The sequence below is a fragment of the Schistocerca cancellata genome, chromosome 9 (assembly GCF_023864275.1).
Source record: "Schistocerca cancellata isolate TAMUIC-IGC-003103 chromosome 9, iqSchCanc2.1, whole genome shotgun sequence".
Lineage (NCBI taxonomy): Eukaryota > Metazoa > Arthropoda > Insecta > Orthoptera > Acrididae > Schistocerca > Schistocerca cancellata.
The window spans coordinates 314685110-314712456 of record NC_064634.1 but is presented as its reverse complement, the minus strand read 5'-3'; the positions used below and the strand labels follow the sequence as shown (position 1 = coordinate 314712456).

The following is a 27347-nucleotide window of genomic DNA, read 5'->3' as shown; positions in this document are numbered from 1 at the left end:
CCTCCAGCCTCGGACAGCTTCTTGTTGGGTCCCTTCGTCCGATTTTAGCAGGGTCATTTGCCGGCGCATCTTATCGCTGTGGCATGCCGATTGGGCTGCACTTACCGACAACAAGCTTCGGGCCTTAAAACCTCTTCCCGTGGCTTGGACGTCCTCCTCACGCCCTTCTCGGCGGGAGGAGGTCGTTTTAGCCCGGTTAAGAATTGGACACTGCCGGTTCAGCCATCGCCATCTGCTAACGGCTGCGTCGGCGCCGTTCTGCCCATGTGGGCACTTGCTGACGGTTACACACATTTTAATGTCCTGCCCAGATCTTAACACACTGCGCCTCGATCTTAACCTGCCTAATACTTTCGATGCCATTTTAGCGGATGACCCACGAGCAGCTGCTCGTGTTCTTTGTTTTATCAATTTGACAAACCTCGCTAAGGACATTTGATGATGTTGTTTTTTAATCCTATGCCTGTCAGTCTGTCTTTTATCGTGTTTTCCCTTTTAGTTGTTGTTGTCAACTTGTGCCTCGTGGTGCATTCTTAGAGTAGTCAGGGCGCTAATGACCATTGAAGTTGTGCGCCCTAAAACCACAAAAAAAACTGACATAATCTATCCAACTGGTGATTCATACTATAGTATGTTCTAAACAGTCTTCCAATCTCTCTCATATATCTTTCTGCAGGGTTACTCAAAGAATGGTACACCAAGGTTAGAATATGCCTTATTGTTGTGTGATCAACAAAATCTTTCCAGTCTCGTGATGTAAACTGGTAACCATTATCAGATAAAATTGTTTTAGGAATACTCACCTGGTGAAAATATGTGTTTTCAAACTTAGAGATGTTTTGCTTACTGGTAGCTTTCTTAACAGGAAACAGCTTTATGAGCTTTGAAAATATATATTTCACCACAAAAACATAACAAAATTCATTCTTAGACTTAGGCAAAGGTTCAGAAACGACCACAGACACAAGAGCTAGGTTATTATTAGGCAGTATGTTTTGCCTCTACTTGTTTTGTTACTTACCTTCACTCTTTGACATCTGTCACAGCATGACATCTGTCACAGCCCGCAACTTCTTCTTGACTCTCCTTCGTATGTTATGAAAATAGATATTTTCCTGTTTTTGGTTGATCCGCAATGACAAAAACTCTTAATGTGTATAAGTAATTAAAGTATCGATACTTTGCTCCAGCCACTATAGTTTCTGATCCTCTGAGTCAGTCTTAAGTCTCCTGAATAAAATACCCTTGTGTACCGTAACAGTACTGTTCCATCTTTTCTCCTCCTTTATTACCCAACATGCTCTTAACCAACTTCAAATTTTCATCATGATTTTGACACTAGTGGATATCTTTGAAATGTTTCAAGATCTCTTTTTCATCTTTCACACCTCTCAAGTACATCATTTTAAACTCTTTCTCTCCTTCTCCAAAATTGTTAGATGATTATGTCTCTAAATGTAGCCTAGACAAAGCATCAGCAACTACATTGTCTGTGCCCTTAATTTATCAGAATTCATAACTGAACTGCTGTAAAAACAAGACCCAACGAGTAATTCTGTTATGGTACAGCTTACACACCTGAAGATAACTTAATGTTTTGTGATCAGTATAGATGATTAACTGTGTGACCAAGTAGATAATTTTTAAACTTGTTGAACACCCAGTGTACAGCCAAAAGTTCTTTCTCAGTTACTGTGTAGCTTTTTCCTTTCTCGGTTACAGTGTGTGTCTTTTCATGTTTCTGCAATACTCTACTAGCAAATGCAAGAGATCCATCTTCAATAACACCATCAACTTCAATCTTCTGAAATAAATGAGCACCTAAACCAACATCACAAGTGTCTGTCAAGATACAAAAAGGAAGAGAGAAATCCGGTCTGAACAATATCTGACTTTGACACAACTGTCCTTTAATCTTATCGAAAGCATCCTGACACTCCTGATTCCAATCCCAAACAGTATTCTTCTTCAAAAGAAAGCATGGCTGCTAAAAATTTTTCTGTAAAATCCATTTAACCCAAAAAATGATTTAAGTTGTTTTTTGTCACAAGGAGTAGGAAAATTAGCTGTAACATCAAGCTTCTCTTTATCATGTGCAATTCCTTTCTCAGATATAATGTGTCCCAAAAATTTAACTTCTTCCACACCAAATTTACACTTGCCTGTTTCCAAAGTAATACCTCCTGATTCTAATTTTGAAAACACATCTCTTAACAAATCCAAATGTTGTTCCCAAGTCTTTTCAATAACCAGAATGTCATCAACATACACAATTAATTTTTAACTCACTTCACTACCCAAGACAGAATCCAGAGCTCCTATGAATTCAGCTATAGAAACATTTAGCCCAAATGGCACCACACAGTATTGAAAACGCTTCCCTCCATACAAAAATGCTCTATACTTTCTAGAATTAATTTCAAGTGGAATCTGGTGAAATCCAGAGGTAAAGTTCAAACTATTCATGTATTTCACATATTCAAATTTGTGTAACAGCTCATCCATGATCTCAGGACGGTCATTCTCTCCGATCAGAAATTTATTAAGATGTCTAGATTCCAAAACAATTCTCTCTCCACCATTTCTCTACTTACCACAACTAAAGGATTATTGTAAGCATTCCTACTTCTCTCAATTACAGCCCATGTTTCCATTTTCTGAATTTCTTTCTCTATATCTTTCCTTTTTGAAAATGTTACATTACAAGTGACTTGAGAAAGAAAGGTTGATGATCTCTAAGGTAAAGCATGCACTGATAGCCTTTCACTTTCCCTGGTTTTACATTAATCACATCTCTAAACTCCAATAATAAATTCCTAAGTTGTTCCTTTTGTATGTCATAGAGTTGTAGCTTCCCTTTCTTTAGAATCTACTACGCTTTCTAAATCTTGATCCTCAGGCTCATCAAAATCTATATCATTATCAAACACCCGATACTCGCCTTGGTTAACGATGTTTTGCAAATAGTTACAACTTTTCCCACAGTTAAAAATACAGAAATTAGTTTTCACAAAAGTATTACCAAAACAAGCCTCACCTTTCACTGTCCAATCCCTAACAAGATTTCTCTTTTTTTTCCAGACTAGGGATCACTAAGCATCCATGTTCAAAGGTTTTGTCTTGTATATTAAACATTAAAAGTACATGAGATTTTACAAATTTTCTTTGCTTACCTATAGCCCCTCCTATCTTTACACCTGCAACGGGCATTTCCACAAAATTCTTGCTGTACTTAGTCTTGTCTGTAAATTGTTCAGATACACCACAAATCGGGCTGCCTGTATCAATAAAGAAATTCGTTTCCCACTGATCAATATTAATGTAAGGACACCCTAAATCTGAATCATCATGTCTGTTATTAGACACTTTACTTTAAGATCACTTTCAATTTCATCAAATTGTCTTTACAGGATTTTATCAACTTCACTGGTATCATAGCATTACCTTGGTTACTCATGTTTTCAGATACAGATTGAGCACCATCAATGGATTCCATAGCACAACTAACTTCACTTATTACAGAAGGAATACAAAATATATTACTGTTAAAATTAAACTTCCTGCTTAGGTTTTCTTGCAGTTCATTCCACCAATTTGGATACAAAATTTGACTAACCACTGCTAACTCATTCCAGAATTCACATTTATCTATGTTATCATAAATCTGGTCGCACAAAAACTTCAAAAAGTTTTCACCTTTATTGTCTAGGCTTTCAGATAACTCACATTTCCTTTCTGGATCATTACTCTGCATTAAATTAATGAAAAACTGCTTTGACTGGACTGGTATCTCATGACTCTTACATCATCACAAACATCACTTACCGTATCTGTATTGTCTACATCTACATACATACTCTGCAATCCACCATACAGTGCGTGGCGCAGGGTACCTCGTACCACAACTAGCATCTTCTCTCCCTGTTCCACTCCCAAACAGAATGAGGGAAAAAGGACTGCCTATATGCCTCTGTACAAGCCCTAATCTCTCTTATCTTTGTGGTCTTTCCGCGAAATATAAGTTGGCGGCAGTAAATGCTGCTGGTTCTCTAAATTTCCTCAGTAGCGATTCACGAAAGGAACGCCTCCTTTCCTCCAGAGACTCCCACCCGAGTTCCTGAAGCACTTCTGTAACACTAGTTTGATGATCAAACCTACCAGTAACAAATCTAGCAGCCCGCCTCTGAATTGCTTCTATGTCCTCCCACAATTCAACCTGATAGGGATCCCAAACGCTCGAGCAGTACTCAAGAATAAGTCGTATTAGTGTTTTATAAGCGGTCTCCATTACAGATGAACCACATCTTCACAAAATTCTACCAATGAACCGAAGACGACCATCCACCTTCCCCACAACTGCCATTACATGCTTGTCCCACTTCATATCACTCAGCAATGTTACGCCCAAATATTTAATCGACGTGACTGTGTCAAGTGCTACACTACTAATGGAGTATTCAAACATTACGTGATTATTTTTCCTATTCATCTGCATTAATTTACATTTATCTATATTTAGAGTTAGCTGCCATTCTTTACACCAATCACAAATCCTGTCCAAGTCATCTCGTATCCTCCTACAGTCACTCAATGACGACATCTTCCCATACACCACAGAATCATCAGCAAACAGCCGCACATTGCTATCCACCCTATCCAAAAGATCATTTATGTAGATAGAAAACAACAGTGGACATACCACACTTCCCTGGGGCACTCCAAATGATACCCTCACCTCCGATGAACACTCACCATTGAGGACAACGTACTGGGTTCTATTACTTAAGAAGTCTTCGAGCCACTCGCATTTTTGGGAACCAATCCCATATGCTCGTACCTTAGTTAGGACTCTGCAGTGGGGCACCAAGTCAAATGCTTTCCAGAAGTCAAGGAATATGGCATCCGTCTGATACCCTTCATCCATGGTTCGCAAGATATCATTTGAAAAAGGGCGAGTTTCGTTTCGCAGGAGCGATGCTTTCTAAAGCCGCACTGATGCATGGACAGCAACTTCTCTGTCTTAAGGAAATTCGTTATATTCGAACTGAGAATATGTTCGAGAATCCTGCAACAAACCGATGTTGAGGATATTGGTCTGTAATTTTGAGGATCCATCCTTCTACCCTTCTTATATACAGGCGTCACCTGTGCTTTTTTCCAGTCGCTCGGGACTTTACGTTGGTCAAGAGATTCGAGATAAATGCAAGCTAAGGAAGGAGCCAATGCAGTACTCTCTCTGAAACCAAATTGGAATCCCATCAGGACCTGGCGATTTATTTATTTTCAACCCATTCAGCTGCTTCACAACCCCAGTGATGTCTTATCACTATGTCCTCCATACGTGAATCTGTAAGAGACTCAAACAGCAGTATGTTTTGTACGATCCTTCTGCGTGAAAGATTCCTCAAATGCTAAATTTAAAATTTCAGCTTTCGTTTTGCTGTCTTCCGTTGCCAGGCCAGACTGATCAGTGAGTGACTGGATGGAAGCCTTCGACCCACTTACCGATTTTACGTAATACCAGAATTTCCTTGAGTTTTCAGCAAGATGTTTTGCTAAGGTATGACAGTGGTAGTGGTTGTATGCTTCGCGCATCGCTCTTTTTACAGCAGCACAAATCTCTACTAACTTTTGCCTGTCCTCATTCTCCCGATCTTTCATGTACTGCGAGTGCAACTGTCTTTGCTTCCTGAGCATTCTCCGAATTGTGCTGTTAAACCACGGTGGGTCTTTTCCTTCCGTAACCCACTTTTTTGGCACATACTTGTCCAATGAGTGATTTACAATGTGTTTAAAATTTGCTCATAATTCTTCCACGTCCATCGTACCGAAAGTAAATGAAGTTGATTCATTTACTAAGTGGGATGCTAACAACTGCTTATCTGCTCTTTCTAGTAAGAATACTCTCCTAGCCTTCTTGACTGACTTTTTAACTTTCGTAACAATAGTTGTAATGACAACATCGTGATCACTAATCCCTGTCTCAACACTGACACCGTCGATGAGGTCTGGGCTGTTCGTGGCTACCAGATCTTAAATATTTCCATTACGCGTTGGCTGTCGATTTAGCTGCTCAAGACAGTTTTCGGATAAAGTGTTCAAAAGTAATTCACACAGCGGCTTGTCTGTACCACCTGTAAGGAATCCATAGACATCCCAGTCTATACTAGGTAGGTTGAAGTCGCCTCCGACTATTATAGCATGATCCGAGCACTTCTGCGATACAGAGTGTAGTCTCCCTTTGAATGATTCTAGAACTGTCATGGTGGAACCTTGTGGCTGGTAATAACACCCAACAATTGATCTTATTTCTCCTGGCCCTGTTAAACGTGTCCAGATAACTTCACAATTACACTGTACTTCGACCTCAGTAGAAACAATATTCTTGTCAACTGCAATGAAGACCCCACTTCCTATGGTGTCTAGTCTGTCTTTCTGATACACGTTCCAACCCTCACTAAATATTTCAGATCTTCCTATCTCAGGGTTCAGCCAGGTCTCAGTCCCGAGAATAATTTGCATGCCACGCGCTTCCTGGAGGGCAGTAAATTCAGGAACTTTATTCCGAACACTCTGAAAATTTACTGCTAATATCTTGATAGCCAAAGTGTCTTTACACTGAGCGCGTCCTGATTTCCCTGCCTGCACGTTGACTGGTGAGTGTTCATCTGCCTAGCCTAAAAAAAAAAAAAAAAAATGTGCATGCTACAAGTACTCTGTTACCTGAGTAGCCATTTCCTTTGTGTTGTGCACCCCTGACCTATCTAGGGGCATCCTACAATTTCCCACCCAATAGCACAAGTCTAGAAATCTGCAGCCAAGACCGTCACAGAGTCGACGAAGCCTCTGGTTGAGACCCAAATTCACAATTAACTCTGAAACTTCATTATGCTTAAATTTCACATACACCTCATCAGCATCAACAGATTAGTACATACTACATCAAAATTCTCATTACTTGCACACTCTGGTTTGTGATTAGCATCTGTATCGCCATAATTAAACATAGCATCCCAAAACTTTTGATCAAAACATAAATGAGAAATCTTATATTTCTTCTGTTCAATTACACATACCTGTGCCACATCATTAACACTGTTATTATTGTCTAATTACAGGTGTAAATTAGGGGTTCTGTGCTTGTTGTGTTTCCTTGCCCCAAAACTGTGGACCTTCATGGACGTGGACCACCGTTTCCCGAGTAGTTACCTCTTAAATTGCCCATGGTTATCCCCTTTATTTCTATTCTGCTGGAGTTCATTTCTGTCTCTCTTAAGATTTTGATCCATACAGATGTTACCATTATCTCTGTTTCTGTAGTTATTCCCATTGTGATTTCTGTGGTTCTTATTGTTATGACCTGCCCTATCCAGCCCCAACATATCGTAAAAATTGTTAAAGACAATCATCAGGTCCGTGTATTAAATCCCACTGCAACCTTTCTGGGAATCTCCTTTTTAAGTACATCAGTCAATGTCATTTCATCAAAGAGTTTGTCAAGGTGTGTTATTTTCATAAGTTGATTCTTACAAAACTCTTTAAGAATACCGTTCCTATTCCTGTAATTAGGACCATTCAGAAATTCTCTATTAATTCTCCCCTGTTCAACTTCCAATCAAAATTTATTTAAAAAATTTTCTTTCAGAACTTTGATATGTTTCCCACTGATTTAAATTTACCCAGGACAGAGCTTTGCCTTCAACAACAAATTTAATTTTTTTATCTTCACTTATGCCTAACACACAACTATCTGTACAGTGGTGTAGAAAATCCACTGGATGTAAATTGTTTGATGGAACACTTTTGATTGGAGTGTTGGACCAGGCAATACCATTGTTTAAATACAGATTTTTGTGAATGCAATTTTCCTAAACTGCTGAAATTTTTTGAGCCAAAACATTTACATTAGTTTGCACATTGTGTTCAATATAAAAAATTAGTTGATTTGAACTGCTAAAGTTTTGTCCCCCCCCCCCCCCTTTTTTTTTTACAACCTTCAGTTCAACTCTGATGTCATTAAGATTCTTAGACAGTCTTGCCGATTCGACAATGAACTCATTTTCCAAAACAATAAATTTATTTTCTAAGACATCAACTTTTTCATTCACACTTTCTAACCCCTCTGGCAGCCCATTTTTTAGCTCTAAAGTATGATTACTAAGTTGGTCCATTTGGACTTGCACCCTATCCAACTTACTAATGTTATCTGTCTTCATTTCCTCTAGTTTTGCTAAAATCAACTTCAAACTATCAGTTTTTACTGTTTCTTTGCCGACTACAATTTCACTTGGTTCAAACATGTCCTGGCTGGGTCCTACAGCTTTCACTTCTACCCTTGTTTCTGTTCATTTTGTTAAGAATCACACAAGTCCACAAACAAGTTAATTTAACAAATAGTTTGTACTTATCTTTCATTTTTTATGTCCCTTGTTATAGTTGTAAAGTCCTCTTTCATTAGATTCGATTCATCATTGTTAGTAGTACATCATCACTGTTGATACGACTTTGTTGGGAAGCTCTCGGTCATCTTTCTTCAATCGTACATAAACTGCAATTGACACAAATCACTGTTTCCCCTCCTGCAACAGCCAAAACCCAGCTTCGAGAGGAGTAAGGTTACAATAAACTCTTTTACTTATCTTCTTTTCGTGTCCTTGGCTCAGTTCTTCACATCTAGGGGCTGATTCTTGAAGCTGAAATTTTTGACATGGTAGGTTCCAGATGATGTGATAAAGCTGAAGTAAGCCTGCTCCGTAATTTCTGTTTTTTGTCACTTTTTTTGTATGACACTGTCTTTATAATTTCCACTTCAAAATAAAAAAATTACATTGTTATTGCCAAAATTAGAACAGTGTCCAATCACATCAGAAGCATGCCCAATTCTAATCCATTCTGCGGTACTAACAATATTCCAAAGTGTTCACAAACTTTCCTAATAAATGACTTTCTATTAATTTGTATTATTATTTTTATAAATGAATCCAGAAGTAAACATTATGAATATTGTCCAATTGTGCAATTAATAATAGAAATTTTAAGTGTGCCAGGTATTTCTTAATTTCAGATGTTACTAAAAGAAAAATAATTTTAACTTTAGATACAGAGTTGTTACATATCAGTTGTAGCAACGAAAATAATCTATTTTTATATATATTTTAGCCTGAAATATACAACATTGTATACAAAGTCATATGAAATTCTTTTAGAAAAACAGCTGAGATAATATTAACTTGTTTAAAAGATAGATAGTATTTTTGGTATCGATAACTTCTGTTGAAGAAAAGTAATGCTAGGGGAGGGTGTCCCTTTAGAAGGGATAAGCCTCTATCCTGTCTCATTCCCTTCTTAACTAATGCTTCTCTTTCATGCCCCTCAACTCTTTATAACTGCCATCTGGTTTCTGTACAAGCTGTAAATAACCGTTTGCTCCCTGTATTTTACCCCTGCTATCTTCAGACTTTCAAAGAGAGTATTCCAGTCAACATTGTTAAAAGCTTTCTCTAAGTCTACAAATGCTGTGAACATAGATTTGTCTTTCCTTAATCTATCTTCTAAGATACGTCGTAAGGTCAGTATCGCCTCACGTGTTCCAGTATTTCTACGGAATCCAAACTGATCTTCCCCGAGGTCTGCTTCTACCAGTTTTTCATTCGTCTGTAAAGATTTCGTGTTAGTATTTTGCAGCCATGAATTATTAAACTCATAGTTTGTTAATTTTTGCACTTGGCCAGCAACTGCTTTTCTTGGTATTAGAATTATTACATTCTTCTTGAAGTCTAAGGGTATTTTACAGGTGTCATACATCTTGTACACCAGATGGAAGAGTTTGCTTATGGCTGCCACTCCCAAGGCTGTCAGTAGTTCTGACAGAATATTGTCTACTCTTAGGGTCTTGTTACGACTTAGATCTTTCAGAGCTCATGTCAAATTCTTCTCACTGTATTGCATCTCTAATCTCATTTTCATCTATGTCCGCTTCCATTTCTGTAATATTCAATTTTATTGCCATGTGACCTCTTGATATTTGTGCAGTTGCGTATCTTTTCTCTGAAGGCCTCTTTAATTTTACTGTAGGCAGTACCTATCCTTCCCCTAGTGATGTATGCTTCTAAACTCTTGCATTTGTCTTCTAACCATTACTGCTTACCCATTTTGCACTTCCTCTCAACAGCACTTTTTAGATGTTTGTATTCCCTTTCCACCTGCTTCATTTGTTGCTCTTTTAAATTTTCTCCATTTGTCAATTAACCTCAGTATTTCCTGTGTTACCCTAGGATTCTCCTAGGCCTCATCTTTTTACGTATTTGAACCTGTGCTGCCTTTATTATTTCATGTCTCAAAAATTACATATTATTCTTCTACACTATTCCTTTCCCCTTTTCTTGTCAATCATTCGCTAATGCTCCCCCTGAAATTCGACAATCTCCAGTTCTTTTAGTTTATCCAGGTTCTATCTCTTTAATTTCCTACCTTTTTGCAATGTCTTCAGTTTTAATCTACTGTTCATACCCAATAAATTGTGGTCATAGTTCACATCATCTGCTGGAAATTTCTTGCAATTCAAAACATGGTTCCTAAATCTCTGTCTTACCTTATATGGTCAATCTGAAACCTTCTGGCATCCCCAGGTCTCTTCCAAGTATACAACCGTCTTTCATAATTCTTAAATCAAGTATTAGTGATGGTTATGCAATGTGCAAAATTCTACCAGGTGGCTTCCTCTTTGGTCCTTACACCATTCCATATTTGCCAAATATTTTTCCTTCTCTTCCTTTTCCTATTATCTTATTCCAGTCCCCATGACTATTAAATTCTTTGTCTCCCATAACTATATAAATATCATCTTTTATCTCTTCATACATTTCTTCAATCTCTCCATCTGTGGAGCTAGTTGGCATATAAAGTTGTACTTCCGTGGTGGGTGTGGTCTTTGTGTCTATCTTAGCTACACTAGTGTGTTCACTATGCTGTTCATGGTAGCTGACCAACGTCCCTAATTTCTTATTCATTATTAAAGTTGCTCCTTCATTATTCCTATTTGACTTTGTATTTATAATCCTGTATTCAGGTGACCAGAACTCCTGTTCCTTCTGTCATTACGATGCACTGATTCCCACTATATCTAGCTTCAACCTATCCATTTCCCTTTTTAAATTTTCTAACTACCTGCCCATTAAGGTATAATACATTCCACTAGACATCTTCCTGAGCAGTCCCTGCCTGGCGATCTGAATTGGGGACTATTTTACCTGTGCAGTACGTTGCCCAAGAGGACGCCATCGTCATTTAATCACATAGTAGAGCTGCGTGCCCTCGGGGAAAATTACAGCTGTAGTTTCTCCTTGCTTTCAGCCATTCTCAGTACCAGCACAGCAAGGCCGTTTCGGTTGGTGTTACAGGGTCAGATCAGTCAATCATCCACACTGTTGCCCCTACAACTCCTGAAAAGGCTGCTGCCTCTCTTCAGGAACCATAAATTTGTTTGGCCTTCGAACAGCTACTCCTCTGTTGTTGCTCCGATGACATGGCTATCTGTCTTGCTAAGGCACACAAGCCACTGCACCGACAGCAAGGTCCGTGTTTCATGGTTCCTAAATAAAAAAATAGTACTCAAAAATTTCTTACCCTAGCTTTTGTCGTAGCGATGTATTCTGTCACCTCATGGAATTAAGAGAACTGTTTGCCTCATGTTCAGTTGATAACAAGGCCAGAGTGAAAATACATTCTTCTTGCATTGTACAGCGAGTAGAAAAAGAGTTGTGGACAGAGGGAGGTACATGTGTGCATGTGATGAACCACTTCACTCGTAAACTTCTCTCCTTTATACTTCCTCTGTGTTGCTACAGATGACATGTCACTGATCTTATTTGTACTAAGATTGCAATACACATGACGTGTCTCTTTGCTTCCACCTCCCTGAGTGGAAAGCATAAGTTCTAATGAATGTACACCAGCCTGCAGTCTTCTACAGTTGTTGTTCCCTGCGCAGAAAACCGCACATATATCATGAATCCATTATTTTGAAGCTGTAAGAAACTCCTAGTGAGGAATTGATAGTATGTGAATAATTAAATTTCCAATTACTTTGTTTATATGGGATGCCACTAGCTTTTTATTGGCAGAACACGAGAAACTGCGCAGTTACATTCTACTTTTAGAGTCACAAATAATTTCCATTCTTCAACAAAATAATGAACTGTTTATTTGTGTAATTACTATCACTGTTTTCAACTACTTACCCATATAACCATACATTGCTAATAAAGTCTTAACTGATATCGTGGCAGACATGTCTGCCGAGCCAGTTATGATCTTACAGCCAAATCACTCCGCCCGCCATTCAAGTTAGGCGTGATCTGAAGATCAGCGAAGTGCTTTGTCTGCCTTTTCGTTAAGCAGTTGTTTATTATTCTGCTGGCTGGCATACTTGTGAAATAATGGAATGATAGCAAGCTATAGAAAGAAGCTTTAATTTGAAATACAAATACACTGTTTACTTTGTGTAGTTTTAATAACAGAAGATTATTGTTTTGGCACACAACTTCTGAATGCAGCAGCCAATCACAGAGAAGGAAGACAATTTAGACACTCTCTCTCACATACCGAACAGACCATCTGTCATTGGTACTTCACACCACACTACATCATCTTACCACTGCTGTCTTCTCAACTGTTCTTCTTAGAACTTTTATTTCCTGAATATGATGGCTGCAAAGCCCAAAGTATTACAATTGTAGCGTGTAATTTGTTTGTGATAAGAGAATGGAGAATCCACTTTCAGCTTCAGAATTCGTGATTGGTGTTAAGAAGAAAATCCTGTTAGCATTCATTACATTTGGGAAAACCTCATCAAAATCGTTTTCAAACATTAATTCATATAATTTTACAAGTGAAATGTTAGGAGCCTTTTCCCTTAGTAAACATTTTGTATATTCACTAAAATGTGGACTGAAAACTTTCTTCATTGCGATCATCTCAGTATTTCACAAAGTTTTGACATTTCCGTTAAGAGCTCTTTAGTTTCTTACTTCAGTTTATTGTTGCTAAATTTCATAAAATCTTGACTATTTTGCAGTACTTTCCCCTCTTGCTTTTTAAATTCTTCTTGTTGTTTATCAACAATTGTATTAAATATACACGCAAAATTTTGTGTCTACTCAATTTTTCTGATTTTTCTCCATCAGGGAATCTTCTTCTTATTTTGCGTTTACTTTCATCGCTAAGTGCTTGATACCTAAAGTCGTTTTTGTATTCATCAAATTTTTCCCTAACTCAGTTGAAAAACCAAATCAGTGCTTGCAACCCCTGACACTCACTAATTAAGTTTGCAGTTGTTTGTTGTTTTTGTCGATTTGATACAACACATCATGTCAGAAAACAACCAGTATAGCTGTCGCCAATTTTTTAGCTTTTTCCCCAAGAAATTCCTATTTTTGCCTTTTCTTCTTTGTTTTTGACAATTTCTTCAAGTGACACACAAATGTTGTGACGATTCTATTGAACAGCTAACATTGCTTCCTTATAACGTGACCATATAGTGTCGGACAATGTATTAAGTTTCTCATTATTCTTCAAAAGAGTGTGGCAACAATGAGTAGAAACTGCAAAAAAGTCAATCATTGCAATACTTGAAGGGGGAAAATAATTAATTTTGATGATTCCCAAGCACTGTTTTGGGCTAGGAAATTTAATAAGGGCACATAAAATGCTAATGAATTCAATATCGTTATCTTTTCAGCTAAACCTGAATCTTTCCCACTCATGGTATTAAAATTGCCCTATGATTGCAAAGGACAATCATCTGTCCTAATATTGTATTTTCCAAAGAGATCTAGGATACCTGTCCTAAGACCTTTTCCCAGATATCTGTGTATGGGACCAAAACACAAAAATCTTTCATAAACCCATCCCTCAAAATGATACCTTACGAAAACAGCTAGCTGATCTCCATGTACTGTGTCAGCTGTTGAATCGATAACTAGTCTGAAGTACTTGGCTGTATGAATTTCGCCAACTGTTTTACTCAGCACCTTGTTTTCTGTAATGCCAGTGAATTCTTCACAAATAATATAGGACAAATATGATCAACTACCATGACTTTTAGAGCTGTGCTTCTTTTAAAAATGGGTTAATGGGAACCTAAATAGTTGCCATTCTTTGACAACTCAAAAATGTCATTGTCACCACGGAATGCAAGTCCTCTTATTGCTAAATATTTAATGACTTCTATCATGTTCCGAAGCATTTTGTACCAATAATTTTCCGCTGTCTTAATCGTATGCAGCCATTCACTGTCACCACATCACCAGACTTGCTTCACTTGCCAGATACTGTGGTCATGTGTGTGTGTGTGTGTGTGTGTGTGTGTGTGCGTGCGTGCGTACGTGCGTGCGTGCGTGCGTGTTCGTTCGACAAAGGCCTTATTGGCCGAAAGCTCACTTTGCGACAGCCTTTTTGTTGTACCTATCTGCAACTCAGCATATCTGCTATATGATGAGTAGCATCTATCCTTTTCAAAATATTCTTACATTCCATCCTGGATTTTCCATTGTTTAACTAGCAATATGAAGTGTACTGATTGAAGGAAATGTCAGATTTCAGAAAAGTATCTGTGGAAGTTTCCATCAGACCTTGAAGACATTCAAAAGAATAGGAGTTTTCTGATCTATGCTCTGAGGATAACGAAGCGCAGTCGGGAGCGAACAACAAGGAGAAGTGTAAAATCCTTGTCAGATCCTTTAAAAGGCTACTGAATAGTGAATGAATGTACATGACAAACACTGTCTATGGGAGATATGAAGATGAACAAAATCTGACTCTTGACCCTCCAACAGATGTGAAGCTAACATAATTATTCAATAACTGAAAAATAATAAAGGAAGAGTTGAAGGTGGCATAGTAGCAGTATTCCTCAGAATGAGAAATATAGAAATTTTGTCTGACCCTTTTATTTGAGAGAGAAAGTGAATCCCTGAAGACTGACTGGTTAATGCCTCTGATATAGCCACTTCACAAGAGAGGAACAAGAAAATTGTTGAGAGTAAGGTAGGAAAGAACAGATTGCTACTTAACCATAAAGAAGACACATTAAGTTGCTGGCAGGCACAATTAAGACATTTATATATAATTTTTTACCACAACCTTCATTAGCAAAAAGAGAAACACATCTTGGGCCAAGATGCTGGAGTTGGCGGTCATGGGTGTACGAGTTGTGCTTACTTCTGTGTATGAATGGTGTATGCTTCTCATTTGCTGATGAAGGTTGTGGCAGGAAGCTTTATGTAAGTGGCTTTTAATTGTGCCTATTTGCAACTTTACATGGCATCTTTACGGTAAATAGCAATCTGGCTTTTCATACATTGTTGATGTTCTTACCTGTAGTTCCATTGTTTAAAAGTGTTAACATTTATAGACGAATTTATCTACTTTCAGTACTATATAAAATATTTTGCAAGGCACTGCAAACTATGGAAGGAAGATTCGATCCTGTACTGGTGAGAAGCAAGCAGGGTTCCGGGAAGGTACATTGTGAGTTGAACCAATCTTTGACCTTAAGAGCATTTAAAAGTATATAATGCTGGAGTACAGGAAGTTTGTAACAATTTGTAGACTGTAAGAAAGCCTAAGACACTAAAAATAGTGTGAGTGTTTCTGTTCCTGAAAGAACTCATACTGGATAGAGAAGCAAAAGGAAAATTCATCTAATGGACACTTAATATGCCAAATCAAAGGTTAAGTTTATAGATGAAATCTCAAGTTTACTGTGCGATAAAAATAGGAGACAGGAAGCTGGGCACTACCTTTCTCTGCTGCGCAAGCTAAGGAGCGAATGGAAAAATGCGGTTCCAGATAGGAGCTTCCATATTGGAAGAGAATAAACTGGTATATGTATAGAATCTCTGGCATACAAAAATATTGTCAGTTACTTTGAAGCAGCAAAAAGAAAGAACTTGGCTGCACCAAGTTACATAGATAAGAAAGAGGCAGGACTCATAATTTCATGCAGTGAGGTAGATTATATGACCATCATCAGAAGTAACCCACAATCTTTGGAGTGTGGAAAGGGAAAGTCAAGAGAGGAAAGGTCTTAAAGAATCTTGAAGAAGGAAAAAAAAAGTACAGGAAAGAGATAGAATTTTGTGATTGAGGAGTGTGTGAGGAAAATTGAAATCCCTTGTCAGCTAGCTAAGGACACCTATAACAAAATAGGGTGATTACATGATTAGCATACAGCCAAGTAGGAGTATTGAAAAAAATATAAACCATTATAAAATTATCCATATATAGCACTGAAAGTACTGTATAATGGTTGTCTTTCAATTAGAAACCTTGCTGTACAGTCATAAATTTTTAACTTTCTTTTGTATATACTTAAGTGAAACCCTGTAAAAATTGAGACAATACGACCCTGGCAAGTGAGGAAATAAATAGTCTTACTGACATTCATTGTATATTAAACAACTCTTGGTTACGTTAATTATTTGACATCTGAAATTGCTTCATCCACCACCACCCTCCCCCACCACCACCAACAGCAGCAGCTAATTCCACCATCCCATAGAATTGTCAATAGAATCCTGTACATAATGTTCCTGTTATGCGCATTAATTTAAAATCTCTTGTTGCATTAAGAAATTGTGTACAAATATCATATATTTACTTCAAAATGAATGTTTGAATTGCCTTCAAATCGTTACTTGGAAGATTATCATTTCATGCTTGACTACATAACACTTTTTGCCTCCTCCAGCACCAGTTCGTTACAAGGCAACGGTCACCACATATTCTTATTGACCTTATTCAACGAACAAAAGCAGCAGTCCGTGAACTAGATCATCTGAATTACAGAAAAATGAAGAAAATCCTCATGATTGATGCCTTTGAAACAGAGAGTAATCTAGGAGATGCTGATGGTAAGCAATGTTGCTTTCTCTTTCTAAAAAAATTGAGGTAACTTATATTCATCTCGACTTTCTTCATGTCGTCACAGTACATATATGATGCTCTGTGAAGCTTATTGTGTAAGAATCCATACAGTATTCATTTTAACCTTAGTTTTTATGTAATGTTTGCTTTATATGTAACAAAACAGTGGTATGTGAGATTGTGAATATCATCACTGCTTAACATCATTATTTTCATTTCTCAATTCAGTTATGTTTTTATAGCATTAATTTTGCTTCAAAGCAAGAAAACCAAATGTTGTTAAATTCTATAAATAGCGATCATTGTTGGCACGGAAGCTGACAAATGTGTAGTTACCTCTTTTTTCTGTTACTTTAGAGATGTTATACACCTAAGAGTAAATAGAGAATCTGAGATATGGGGTTGGGGGTGTGAGGGTAGGCAGTTGACACCCTCTGTTAGTTTCATGGGGAATAACGTAATAGACGGTATTTCTCAACAAATAGCTCTGGGTACACTTTTTAGTATCCTGTATGTGTCTAGCTTTCTTCAGACTAATGTTAAATGTCTACGTCTGTCTGTTAGGTAGTACAGAACACTATTTTGGGTTTTCAGGCATAATTTTTCTTCCAGGGCGAAGAGATGTTGTGCAGTGTACTGAGGGAGTAGTGCTCAGAATTGTCAAGAAAAAAGTTGTGTGTGTGGTGCTTAGAGCCACCTCTATTTGATGATTATAACTATTTCGAAATTATTTTCCATCCTAGAATTTCTATATTCCATATGCTATTACACACGACTTGTTACACCCTGTGGTTAGGGCCCTGTCTGTTACGATAGCTGCGCATGCATCTCCATGAGCCATACGACTCCCAATAACAGCATAACACAATTCTAGTATCACAAAATCATCCCCTCCCTCACACATCACTCCTGTTCTGCCTGTCTCTGTGTCCTTTTTATCTCTTACATGTGACTATAAATCTGAAACAATCAAATGTATTTCGTGCGCGTAACTATATCTCACGCGATCAGGTATATCTCAGTCATAGTACTACCCCCTGCCACCAGCACAATTCCTTTCACTCCTGACACCCATCACAACATTATTCAACACTTCCTGCAACCTTTACCCGCCACTTTCATCACAAAGTTCCTTCCCCAGTGCAAACCCCCCCCCCCTCCTCCCCAACACAATGGACCCCAGCTCTATTTATCTGCAACAGTCCAGAAAAGTTTCCCTATCCGTAGCCAAAACCATGTCCATATCCTGTTCCTTAAATGCTGCCTAAGCAATGGCATCTCCCCACTCACCAACCATAAAAATCCCATTTCTGGATCCCACACCTCCTTCCACAATGACCTTCACCTTTTCACATTCCATTAGTCACTTTCCCTCACAAACCTTGTTCTACAAAACACGTTTCCACAGCACAGGCATCAAAACCACCTCCACTCCCTCCGCAAATTACTGCTACTGTGCAATTCCCACTACCTACACCTTATCACTGAAATTGAAATCCTGACACTCCAGCACCTAGTAGAACGTTCCATACACCAACTCCACAAGTTATCCAGCCTGCTGAAATCCTACTCCCACCTTGCGGCACCACTATCCAACTCCAACCCTACTCCCAATGCTCCTCCTCGTCAACCCCTCATAGCAGCCAGACCGTGCCTAGCTGACTTTCTCAACCTTCCACATCCTTTAAGAACCCCTACCAGCATTCCCTGAAATCCAGAACCAAAACAATCCCAAAAGACTGTTGTTAACCTCTCTGCCAGAATCCTCAGCTCCACAAAAGTTTCAGTCCCGTCTAAAGGCTTCATATTCAGCCCTACTCCCAGAGTTAAACAGGCTGGGCTTGTGAAAGACCTACTCTCATTCTCCCACTCTTTACCGTAGAAGCACTTCTTTGCCACCAAACACTCCAACTGAAACCAGTCCAATCTTAACGTCAAACGCTGCCTGTCCCAGTTATACCACCATCCAACCATGACCCTCCCACACTGCCGCGTAACCATCGCCTAGTCACCTTCCAGAAATTGCTAACTTCCAACCTGATCTCACTGTCCTTCCCCAAGTCCCTCCCTAAGAACAACCACCTTTCAGCAGATTGTGACCTAATCATCCTCCTGGCAGATAAAGGTTCCACCGCTGTTGGGATGAATCGTAGTGACTACCTGGCAGAGGGCATCTGCCAGCTGTCTGACACCTCCACTTATAAGCTCTGCCAAAGAGATCCCATCTCTCCAACATAACCTCCAATCCCTGATGAAATCCTTAGGCTCTTCGCAGAACCTCTCCCCTGAATCCATTGCCTGCACATCCCAGCAACAGCCTGCATACCCACCTTCTACATGCTCCCCAAAACACACAAACCTAAGCTGGTTACATTGCCCTCACCAAAAGAAACTTGACCCATGTTGACCAACACCAACAACCAATTGTAGAAAACATAGCCTCCCACATTAAAGATACCAATCACTTCCTGCACTGGCTCTCCATCATTTCCACACTCTTACCTCCTGGGTCCCTACTCATCACCGTAGATGCAACCTCCTTGTACACCTGCAACCAGCATGCCCATGGCCTTGCCATGCTTGAATACTACCTCTCCCAATGCCCTGCAGATTCTACATCCACCACTTCATTCCTCGTTCCTAACCGACTACATCCTAACCCTTAACTGCTTCACCCTTGAAGGGAAGGATACAAACAAATTTGTGGCACAGCCATGGGCACCCACAATGCACCCTCCTATGCCAACCTCTTCACGGGCCACCTAGAGGAAACATTCCTAGCCTCTCCAAACCCCTGGTCTGGTTCAGGTTTATTGATGACATCTTTATAATCTGGACCCAAGGCCAGGACACCTTATCCTCATTCCTCCACAATCTCAACACCTTCTCTCCCATCCACTTCACCTGGTCTTCCTCAACCCATCGTGCCACCTTCCTAGATGTCGATCTCCTCCTCTCAGATGGCTCCATCCACACCTCAGTCCACATCAGACCAACCAATCACCAACAGTATCTGCACTTCGACAGCTGCCACCCCTTCCACACCAAAAAATCTCTCCCGTACAGCTTGGCCACCCTTGGCAGATGCATCTGCACTGATAACTCCCTCGCCCGTATGCTGAAGGCCATGCAAAGGTCTTCGCAGACATGCAATACCCCCAAGATCTAGTACACAAACAGATCCCTTGTGCCATATCCTCACATACACCTGATCCTCACATCCAACCCAAGAACCACCCACAAAGAAATGTCCCCCCTTGTCACCCAGTACCATCCGGCTGGACTGGAACAACTGAACCACATCCTTCATCAGGACTTTGATTATCTATCATCATGGCCTAAAGTGAGGGACATCCTCCCCTCCTAAAGTGATGTTGCACCACCTACCCAACCTCCACAACATGCTAGTCCATCCCTATGCCGCTCCCACCTCCAGTCCCCTGCCACAGGGATCATACCCTTGTGGAAGATCCAGATACAAGACCTGCCTTATCAATCCACCCTGCACCTCCTATTCCAGTCCCTTCACAGGCTTATCCTACCTCATTAGAGGCTGGGCCACCTGTGAAACCAGCAGTGCTATATACCAGTTCTGATATAACCACTGCACAGTGTTTTACATTGGTATGACAACCAACCAGCTGTCAGCCAGAATGAACAGCGACCATCAGACTGTTGCTTAAAAGAAGGTGGACCACCCAGGGCACTACATGCAATAGAGCACAACATACGAGGTTTCAGTAGCGGCTTTGCAGTCTGTGTCGTCTGAACCCTCCCCACTACCATCAGCTTATCTGAGCTGTGCAGATGGCAACTATCCTTACAGCACATCAGTGTCCCGTAACCTCTCTGGCCTAAATCTAACGTAACTCACTACCCCCCTCCCAACTCCACTAAATACAGCGTGGTGTGTGAGGGCGCGCGGGTGCCTGTGTGTGTGTGTGTGTGTGTGTGTGTGTGTGTGTGTGTGTGTGTTCTCCTACAGCTTAAGAAAGGAATTCCACTCCTAAAGCTAGCAAAGTGAAGCTCTGCACCTTTAGTGCATGTATTTGTCGATGATACAGCACTTTTGCCACTAGGTGAGCCATCTCCTTTATTCCTAAATAATTCGTTATTCTCGACCAGAAATTTCTGTACATGATAGTTTTACATACCCTATTAGAGTTGCACTATGCACATATTAAACAATAGAAACTCCAGATTGGAATAATGACGACAACATAAGGAATAGGATAGATTGGTGTTCACTGTAAAGACAACCCAATGAGTTGCAGACAGGCGCAATGAAAAGACTGTTACACATGTTCAGAGCTGCTTATGGTGGCAGCCAGATGTGTGTGAAGTGCACTTGCTTGCATGAATGTGTGTAGGTTTTCTTTCCTGAGGAAGGCTTTGGCCAATAGCTACATGTGTAACAGTCTTTTCGTTGTGCCTGTCTGTAACTAAACAGGTCAATTTCATGGTTAATAGTTATGTACATATGTACACAGCTGTCTACCAGCACTTTTCCGTTTGGTAAGACATGGAATCTTTGTTTTTTATATATTTTTCCCATGTGGAATGTTTCTTTCTATTTTATTAATATTTTATATTGATTTTTCTGTAAATGCGACGCCCCCAGAGGCTCATCGCACTTTTGTGAGTACGTGCTTGGCAACCATGGATCCCCAGCCCTCGCAGCACCGCTTCTCTTTCAGTAGTGCTTGTCTCCTCTTCTTCTGTCCTTTTCCCCTCTCTTTGGGAGATGTCTCGTGCCTCCATGGGCTCTTGAAGCTCATTTGTGTTGGTTTACTTGTAGGACTCTTCTCTCTGGTACTGCTCTTTCCCTATACTGTTCCTGTATCGCTCTTTCCCTGTGCTGCCCGTTCCCTGCGCTGCTTTTTCCTCTCTTTCCTTGTTCTGCTCTCTCTTTCCTCCGCTGCGGTGTTTGAAGTCATTCTTTCTTTCTTTCTTTCTTTCTTTCCTCCTTTCCTTCTCCTCCTTTCCTTCTTATCTTTTCTTCTCCGTGTGTGTGTCTGATGGCCATCCATGCGTTTGCCACGTAACAGGAGACTGGGTAACGGGTAATTCCCATCCCTGGTTTGGCATGTAGGGCCCGCACATACCGTATTTACTCGAATCTAAGCCGCACTTTTTTTCCAGTTTTCGTAATCCAAAAAACCGCCTGCGGCTTAGAATCGAGTGCAAAGCAAGCGGAAGTTATGAAAAATGTTGGTACATGCTGCCACAACTAACTTCTGCCGTCGAATATATGTAGCGCTACGCAGGCATGCTTTGTAGGCACAAAGATAAATACTGGCGCCAAAACCTCTGCGTCAGTAAATAAATTAAAAAAAAGTTGAAGACGAGCTTTTTTTCTCCGCCGCGAGTTTCGACCACTGCATTTTCATACATTATCCAACGAAGTAAATACAAATTCCGTATTGTTCATCTTCGAATGTAGCACGATTTCAGTGTACTACGAAAATCTTACTGGCAAGACTGTTTTTGGGATGTTTGTCAATATGGCCAACTCTATGTTCTGAATTTTTTCCTATCTGTAAGAAGAGATGGTTGCTAATAGGAACCTGATGAAATTTGAATCACATACAGTATTCTCTTCACCATAAGAATAATACGAATATAAACATTTGCCATGTATTCTTTCGTGTTTGCTGCTATCTCATTTAAATCCTGTCTGCCAAATAAACTACGAAACTAGAGTGAGACAACAGCAAACGCGGAAGAATATACGTATCGTGTCATGTTTATATTCGTATTATTCTTATGCCTAATAGGGATACAGTCAGAAATGAAGCATGGCAAGTGACTAGATTTTTAAATCTAAGATGACTCTAATTTCTGTGCAGAATTTGATGTAATAAAGAAGCGGCCGCAAAGCTTTTCAAACCGAGAAAAATTTTCACCCAACTCTCGTTCAGAACATGTTCTATCATACGCAGTCTATTATTTGATTCTTGTTGATCATTTTTTTTTAATTGTACGCGGCGGTAGCGCGCACAAAAGCAAGCCATGCCGCGACAGGCCGCAAACACGCACTATCAGAATGCGACAAACAATGCATGACACAGTGCAGTAATGCATTTTCAGCTTAAGAGTGACACAAACACCTATAACAAAGAAAACGGCACTTATCAGATCAAAGCAAAATAAGCAATCGGTTCAAACCAGACGAAGCACGTGAAAAAGGAAGGGCACCCGTATAAATACGGACGGAGCGCCTGACGCATAGCAATAGCTACATGGTAAACCTTAACTGCTAAGCTTACGACTCGAACCAAACTACTGTAGCTGTATCGTCATTCATTCGACCTAAATTGTGTCTCATATTACAATGGACCAACTTTGTTTCGATTTGGAGGTGCGGCCTACAACTTTTCTCTCCCCTTGAATTTCGAGTCTCAAATTTCAGGTGCGGCTTAGATTCGGGAAATTTTTTTTCCTTTATTTCGAGTCTCATTTTTCAGGTGCGGCTTAGATTCGAGTAAATACGGTACCCCCTGGTACAGGCCACGCCCAGGCAGGGGTGATTGCCTGAGCTGTTACCTTCCTCCTCTGCCGATTGGTCCCTCCATCTGTTGTTCAAGAGGTGTGATCTAAGGTGAGGACAATCACCTAAGGCGGGGGGCTCCCATTTGGAGAGCCCCTGGCTGGAAGGAGCACGCCATCGGAGACGCTGGCAATCATAGGGGACTTCTTCCCAATGACTGACTTCCCTTCTCTTTCTCAGAGTCCGCCGCTCGTGGTCTCGCGGTAGCGTTCTCGCTTCCCGAGCACGGGGTCCCGGGTTCGATTCCCGGCGGGGTCAGGGATTTTCACCTGCCTCGAGATGACTGGGTGTTTGTGTTGTCCTCATCATTTCATCATCATCCAGGAAAGTGGCGAAATTGGACTGAGCACAAGGTTGGGAAATTGTACGGGCGCTGATAACCACGCAGTTGAGCGCCCCACAAACCAAACATCATCATCATCATCATCTTTCTCAGAGTGTTTCCCATAAACGAAAGTGGAATGAGGCTCCTGCCTCAATGTCTCTTCCTGTTGCCCCTCAATATCTAGTGGTCTCACCTTTAGATGAAAACCAGACTTTTGCTACTGTTAACCCCTTTGTCATACAGAAAGGTGTGGATGGCATCGCCGGCCCTGTAAAGCCGTGCTCTCATCTCCGCAGTGGTACTCTGCTTTTGGAAATTGATAGTGCTCTCCAGGCCCAGAAACTACTCAAGGCCCAAATCCTCCACGAATAATAGTGGAGGCTTACAGGACACTTAACTCGTCCCACAGTGTTATCTACACCCAGCTGTTGGATGGTTTGACAGAGAACAATTATCTATCGGATCAGAGCATTACTGCTGTTCATTGAGTTATGAAAAAGGAAGCTGCCGATGTGGTGCCAACTTGCACATAGTTCCTGACTTTTGATCGGTTAACGCTTCCTCCCAAGGTAAAGGCAGGCTATGAAGTCATCTCTGTGCACCCTTACGTTCCCAATCCATTGCAGTTATAAATGCCACCAGTTCAATCATACCAGCACGTCATGTAAAAACGCAGCCAAATGTGTCACTTGTAGCAGGGATGCACATGAGGGCACCTTCTCCTTCCCCCTCGCTGCCTTAATTGTCCTGGAGACCATGCTGCCTCTTCTCGTTCTTGTCCCGTCTATCAAGATGAGTGGGCTGTTCAGGAGATATGGGTGAAGGAGACGTTACCTTTTCCTGTTGCCCGTAAACTGTTGGCGAGCCATTAACCGACTGTCCCTTGCTATGGAAGCTACAGTACCGTGTTCTTCACCCTCACCAGCAAAGACGGTTGTAACACAGCCAACGAACCGTCAGTTCAAAAAGGAATATTCCCAGGAAGATTTCTTGCGTACCTTGAGTTCGCAGCCATCTGGCTCTCCTGCCAAAAGCCAAAACAATCATCCAAAGGCAAACAGTCTTCCCCCTCTCCGACTCGTTGGCCCTCTGCAACTCATCAGTCCTTTTCAACTGACTGATACCGGGGAAGCTCCATTGGTCCCACTTAGTTGCTGGACGAAGATCCTCCACCTGTGGATTCCAGTGGCTGTCCTCCCTCGATGGCTCACCCTAAGTGGCCGTCGAGGTGAGTGTTTCTTCTTCATTCCCTGGTGTTCCTAAATTTTGTGGCCCTTTTACAATGGATTATCTGTGGCCTTCGGTCTAACAGGGCAACCTCCAGCTGCTCCAATGATCGCAATGTCCGTTTGTAGTCTGTCACCAAGAAACCAAGCTACCTCATAAAGACCATTTTGCTCTTTCCCATTTTACTTCGCTACGGATGGACCTTCCCCTTACAGCAGGGATCCCTGCTCATGGTGGGGTCATGCTGCTTCTACGAAATGATGTTTGTCATCGTCCTATCCCCTTGCACACCCACCTGCAAGCAGTAGCTGCCCGTGTTTTCCTTTTCGTATTTACCTTTCCCCTCTGCACCATTTATATCCCTTCGTCTTCTGCTGTCACTAGGGCGGACCTGATGCAGCTTGTTGTTCAGCTTCCTCCACCCTTTCTGTTTCTCGGTGACACCAATGCCCATCATCCTCTTTGGGGCTCGCCTGTCACCTGCCTGAGAGGTTCTCTTTTGGCAGATCTTCTTAATCATCTTAATCTTGTGTGCCTTAACACTGGCGAAGCCATGTTTCTCTCTGATTCCATGCACACTTATTCCCACTTAGACCTCTCGATCTGCTCTGCCCAGCTTGCTCGATGTCTCAGAGTGGTGTGCTCTTTTCGATACTTACTTGAGTGACCACTTCCCTTGTGTGACTCGCCTGTACAATCATACCCCATCACAGCGGCCCGCTCATTGGAAATCCTGTCTTGCTGACTGGAGGTTATATTCCTCCTTGGCAGTGTTTAACGAATGGCCGTTTCCCAGTTGTGATGATCATTTTGAGCACCTCGTGAACGTTATTTTCTCGGCTGCCAAACAAATCGTCTATCCTTCGTACTACTACTTCTACCCGTCGGATCCCAGTCCCTTGGTGGACCGTGGAGTGCGGCAATGTGAACCATGACCGACAATGTGCGCTTCATGTCTTTCACACTCATCCTATGTTAACGAACTGCATCCGCTACAAGCAACTATGTGTGCAGTGCCGTCATGCTGTTAAGGAAAGCAAGAAAGCATGCTTCGTTTCCTTCACCAGCTCGTTCAACAGATTTACTCCGCCCTCTCTCATTTGAGGTGGCCTGTGCCGGCTTTCTGGGACTACCGCCCACTCCCCGATTCCTGGTCTGACTGTGGCGGGAAACGTCATAGTTGACCCTGTCAATATTTTCAACGCTTTGGGCTGGTACTTTGGGGTAGTTTCAAGCTCCACCCACTACCATCCTGCCTTCCTTCCTCAGGAACAGACGGAGGCAGCTCATGCAATCTCTTTTCTCTCTTTGAATCAAGAATGCTACAATATTCCTTTTGTTATGAGGGAGCTCGAGCATGCTCTCTCCTCATCTAGGTCTTCTGCTCCTGGACCCAATACAATCCACGTCCTCATGCTGCAGAATCTCCCTCCTGCGGGAAAATGCTTTCTCCTTGATACCTACAACCGTATTTGGACTGACGGTGTATTTCCCATGCTTTGGCGTGAAGCTACTGTTGTTCCCTTACCTAAGCCTGGTAAAGATAAATCTCTTCCTTCTAGCTATCATCAAATTTCCCTTACCAGCAGCGTTAGTAAGGTGATGGAACGCATGATCAATGGTCGATTAGTGTGGTGGCTGGAGTCACACCATCTTCTCACTAATGTCCAGTGTGGGTTCCGAAAGCGCCGCTCAGCGGTTGATCATCTCATCACCCTGTCGACGTTCATCATGAATAATTTTCTGCAGAAGCGACAAACCATGGTCAGTTTCTTTGATTTGGAGAAAGCCAATAGTACCAGTTAGCGGACAGACATTCGAAGTACTATGCACACATGGGGCCTCCATGCTCAGCTTCCCACTTTCATCCGGGAATTTTTAACAGACTGAGTTTTCTGGATACATGTGGGTTCCTCCTTATCCCACACCTTTTCACAGGAGAACGGGGTGCCTCAGGGCTCTGTACTGAGTGTTGTCATCTTCGCCATAGCCATCAACCCCATTATGGACTGCCTTCCAGCTGGCATTTCCGGCTCTCTTTTCGTTGACGACTTTGCTGTTTATTGTAGCTCCCAGCGGACACGTCTCCTGCAACACTGTCTTCAGCGTTATCTGGACCTTCTCTGTTTGTGGAGTGTCACAAATAGTTTACGCTTTTCTGCTACCAAATCCGTTTGCGTCTTCCATTGTCCTTGCAACTGGGCCAAAATGCTCTTCCATTCATGGACGCAAAGTAGTTCTCCCCACATGTCGTACCTGGCTGCACGCTGCACCCGGTCCCTGGTCCGTCAATGTCCTTCGTGTGTTGAGTGGTACACC

The 27347-nt window shown here is 41.1% G+C and overlaps 1 protein-coding gene across 4 annotated transcripts in view; it reads left to right on the top strand.

The window, feature by feature from the left end:
• Positions 1 to 27347, top strand: part of LOC126100804 (serine/threonine-protein kinase Tao) — a 201891-nt gene that overhangs the window by 77766 nt on the left and 96778 nt on the right. For all 4 annotated transcript variants that reach the window (XM_049911437.1, XM_049911436.1, XM_049911435.1 and 1 more), the window contains one exon: positions 16751 to 16913. In XM_049911437.1, coding sequence (XP_049767394.1) covers positions 16751 to 16913 — 163 coding nt within the window. The remainder of the gene's footprint in view (positions 1 to 16750; positions 16914 to 27347) is intronic.